The sequence below is a fragment of the Myotis davidii genome, unplaced genomic scaffold (genome assembly GCF_000327345.1).
Source record: "Myotis davidii unplaced genomic scaffold, ASM32734v1 scaffold281, whole genome shotgun sequence".
Taxonomy (NCBI): Eukaryota; Metazoa; Chordata; class Mammalia; order Chiroptera; family Vespertilionidae; genus Myotis; species Myotis davidii.
Genome location: NW_006293784.1, coordinates 6,979,207 through 6,983,379, shown reverse-complemented (window position 1 = coordinate 6,983,379; position 4,173 = coordinate 6,979,207). Strand labels below are relative to the sequence as shown.

Here is a 4,173-nt window from a genome sequence, read left to right as displayed (position 1 = left end):
AAATATTTTCCCTAATTTTTTAACTACGCTCTTATCAAGGTTTCCAACTTGCTCAGAAAAGTACCACTGATGCTCATAACCAGAGTACCTTACCAGGAGCACATCATGCTGGTTGCAGACTATCAAAACACTACCTTCAATTCTTTGCTTTCCTGTGTATGATGTATAGCAGGATGGGGTTGGAGGAGGAAATGATGGCAATAAATATAAAATATGTTTTTTAAAAACATTTCTATCCCATGGAAATACAATGTTAAAGCCAAAACAAGTTAAATATGAAAATGTGAAAGTTTTATTTTTAAAAAACTAGGCTATGCAGATAATTAAAAGCCACATATGAAGAAATTTCCAAAACAAACAAAACATCTCATCTACAAAAGTATTTACACGTTTAGGGCCCATATTAAAAACCATGGCCCCCTAGGTGCAGTATAGACAGGGGGCAGTCCCTGGTAACCAAAAGAGAAAATTCCTACAAGGTATTTTAGGAAAATTCCTCAGGTATTAACACCTTGCCTTTGGTGGTTCTGAGGATAAACACACTAGGACATGCTAGTGGCCTCAAGTCAGTGACAACAACCACAAAGCTTCTAAATGGCCCTCTACGTGGGGGGCAGAGCAATCTGTAGAAATGATAGTTTTTACACATCCCCTTGCTACCTCCACCAGTATAATTACTATTATCTTATAAAGGCAAACAATTGTCTTTAAACTCTTTAAAAAATACAGAGTTTCCTAAAGACTTTTTAAAAGTCCAGATTCATCAAAGATAAATAAAAAAAAATCCATTACTTTCCAAAGGTCACTTCCTTACTCTATTCCTGCTTAAATGCAAAAGCTGACAGTTTCTGATTCGTAGAAAGATCCAAAGGTTTTTGCTTTTTAGGCAAATTGAGATTCTCCTTTGCTTTTTCTTCCTGGTGTTCAGTTTCTTCACTTTCGTCAGCCACATGTTTTCGCTTCTTTGCTTCAGCTCCATCACTTGCAGTTCCACCTTTGGCCTTGGCAGTCCACGCCTTTGTAAAAATATGGGAGGAGAAAAGATTTTTACTCAGTAACAAAGAAATAGGAGTAAGATTCCTGTTTGTAAAGTAGCATAATTAGCACTTGATTGTTAAGCTAAACATTAAGAATTCTCATTAAGAAATTTCTTATTACTTAATTGCAGAACACATTAAAAAATTTTACATTCTACCCCCATAACGTTTTAATCTAAACTTAGCTTATATTTAACCATATTAATTGCAAAATACTTTTTAAAACGCAACTTTTCATTTTGAGATTGTAGATCCACATGCTGTTATAGGAAATAATATAGAAAGATCCCATGTACCCTTTTCCCCGTTTCCCCTAATAGTAGAATCTTGAAAAACTGTAGTGCTATATCACAACCAGGATATGAACACCGGCAACCCCCTTTTACTTCTACTTGGATGTGTGTGTTTAATTCTATTGTAGGTTCATGTATTTATTACCACACTCAAGATACAGAACAGTTCTGTCACCACAAGGATCCATCACGTTGCCCCCACTCCTCACCAAGGCCCCACCTCCTGGCAATCAGTACTCTGTTCTTTATCCCTATGACTCATTTCATCTGTCTCTTAAACCTCTCTTAATTTGTAATAGTTCCTCCTCCTACTACTACTTTATATTTTTCCCATCTTATTTACTGTAGAAAAGGGACCCTTTGAGCTATAGAATTTCTTACATGAGCAAACTGGATGTATGTAAATGTTTGTTTATCTTAAAAATATTGATTACGATTCTAAGTATTCAAAAACAGTTACAACTTCTGTCAAGTTGCTTTCAGAAGCCATTTTACCTAATTCTTTAGAATTTTTATCCTTTTATAAACACCTATAAAAAATGAGAAACACAAAGTTGCTGACAAGATTCTAAATAAGGCCTGAGTTGGTTAGACCAGTTTCTAGCTTCCTCATTTGGCAATATGTTTACTCATAAACCAAGTTTATCAAGGCAAGAGTCTATGTCCCCAGATGACCATGCTGCACACTGCCATCCCTGGGAAAGTGAAGTCCCAGGATTTAATCAACACACCACACACATTCCTTCCCATTGCAACAGAAAGCTGCTCCCAGACTTCCTTCATATGCAGAAATTTATGTGAGGAGCAATAGGTACAAGCAACTTGTTCTAATTTCAATGTGAAAGGCTCAAAAAGGACACCAAAAGCAGTATTTTCAGTGTAAGTAAATAACATTTATAAAAGTTCTGCTTACAAGACCCTAACGCAAGCATGTCAAACTCAAGGCCCATAGGCCACACGTGACCCACAATGAATATTTCTGCAGCCCAGCCAATATAACAGTATGTAAGAAATGTTTTAATAAAAATTTCATAACTTCATTTTTACAATATCCTGTTATACGTAATTATTAATAACAAACTACAACATTCACTAATGACTAATTACTATAATCGTGTTGCATTCATTTCCTTTACAGTGATTCAGTGTCTGGTTAATGTTCAAGAAAAAATATTAATTTTTATCAAAATGTTCTATTATTTTATGTTAACAATTGCTCATTTATTTCAGTGCTTTGTATTCGGCATGTCTCTAATGAAATAAATCTACATTTCTATGAAAATTGAAGCTTTTGTTTTTTTGTGGCCCACATAAACTTAAACCTTGTTTATTTGGCCTGTGTTAGCCTGAGTTTGACATGCTTGCCTTAAAGTACTAGTCTAAAAATGTGAATTAATTTCATTCTTACTTACTAATTTTATTTGCTTTTAATTTATAACTAATGCACGTTTTCTTGAGGCATTCCCCTAACTTATAATATGCAGGAACTTATACAGATGTAAACAATATACCTGCCCCCAAATTAACCATTAGCAGTAAGTAATAACTACTATATATGCAAATGTCAGTTCCATGCTGACATTTTAGTTATTAAATTCCTTTCTATTCAAAGTTTGTTGAAGTATATTCAATTTTCGAAAACAGAAAAAAGTATTTTCTATAAGAATCTTTTAAACTTGTGAATTCACTAAGATCTCAATCTCAGCAAAATATCCTTACCTTCCTTTCTTCAGATGATAATACTCTAAATCGAAGCATTCCTTCTTTTATTATGTCTGCTTCATCTGAAAAGTCAGGGTTATCAGACAAAATATTACTTCTGTTTTCTTCCAGCCACATCTGGAACCCACTCTTTGGCCTACAAGAGCATAATCATGTAAGAAAATGTTAAATTTGAGACACAATTTAAAGTGCTTTAGGATTTTTCAGGTTAGCAATCAAACACTACTCTTTGCATCACTGTATAAAGTAAGAGAGACAATTAATTACACTTGTTAATATTCTTATTACATACTACTTAAAACTGCCTGGAGACTAACTGCAGGAATAATGAACTGAAAATTTCTTTGTAAGGTCATTGAAAGGGATTACTCACACTTGTACTTTCCAAGTGTGAGTAATTCATGCAGCAACCATGAATTCTGCACTTTCAACCCTTTTTCAATGTTGACAGGCTCAAGGTCTCCAATCCCACTTAGGCCTCTCTGGCCCAGTAAAATTACTCCATGTAGTCTTGGTAGGTTCTTTCTCCATTTCCCAAACCAGCTATTTGCAATCTTTAGGATTTCCCTCAAGCTTCTTAGCCATCTTCTTATCCTGGCTCTCACATCTGATCTGGGAGTGTAGGTCCTTTCTTGTATCATCATGTAAAACATGGACACAGCACATTTGTCGATTTTATTAGAGTTCATCTGACACAGTTGCTTTTAGTTCACAAGTAAAGGTTTAATGCAAACATTTAATATTTATTTAGTACTTTTTTCTGTATATACAGTTATTAGTATAAAAAAACTGAATCTTAAAATATTCACTATTTAATATCTAAACTGAATTCAGAGCAAAATAGGAAAAATAAAAATCATAGCTTCCTCCTCGAACTGATTAACATAAGATAGTGATTAAATGGGACACTTATTAGTAAAAATACAATGATGACTTCTTCATTTTAACCAATGCATCTTAAATAATTCTAGCATAACAGAGATCAAGAAATTTGGTAATGTATTGCAAGGGTGGAGAAACAAGATGTGTACAAAAAGGAACTCCAATATTGTTGGGGTGTATAAAATGATGAAACATCAATGCAGAACAACTTGGCAATATCTATCAGAATTACAAGTGCA

At 34.0% G+C, this 4,173-nt stretch overlaps 1 protein-coding gene across 1 annotated transcript in view; it reads right to left on the bottom strand.

The window, feature by feature from the left end:
* Window positions 1-274: 274 nt before the first annotated feature.
* Window positions 275-4,173, bottom strand: part of WDHD1 (WD repeat and HMG-box DNA binding protein 1) — a 59,029-nt gene continuing 55,130 nt past the window's right edge. The window contains exons 25-26 of the mRNA XM_006767692.2: window positions 3,050-3,188; window positions 275-1,016 (exon numbers count right to left, since the gene is read on the bottom strand). Of these exons, the coding sequence (XP_006767755.1) occupies window positions 816-1,016; window positions 3,050-3,188 (340 nt within the window). The 3' untranslated portion in view covers window positions 275-815. The remainder of the gene's footprint in view (window positions 1,017-3,049; window positions 3,189-4,173) is intronic.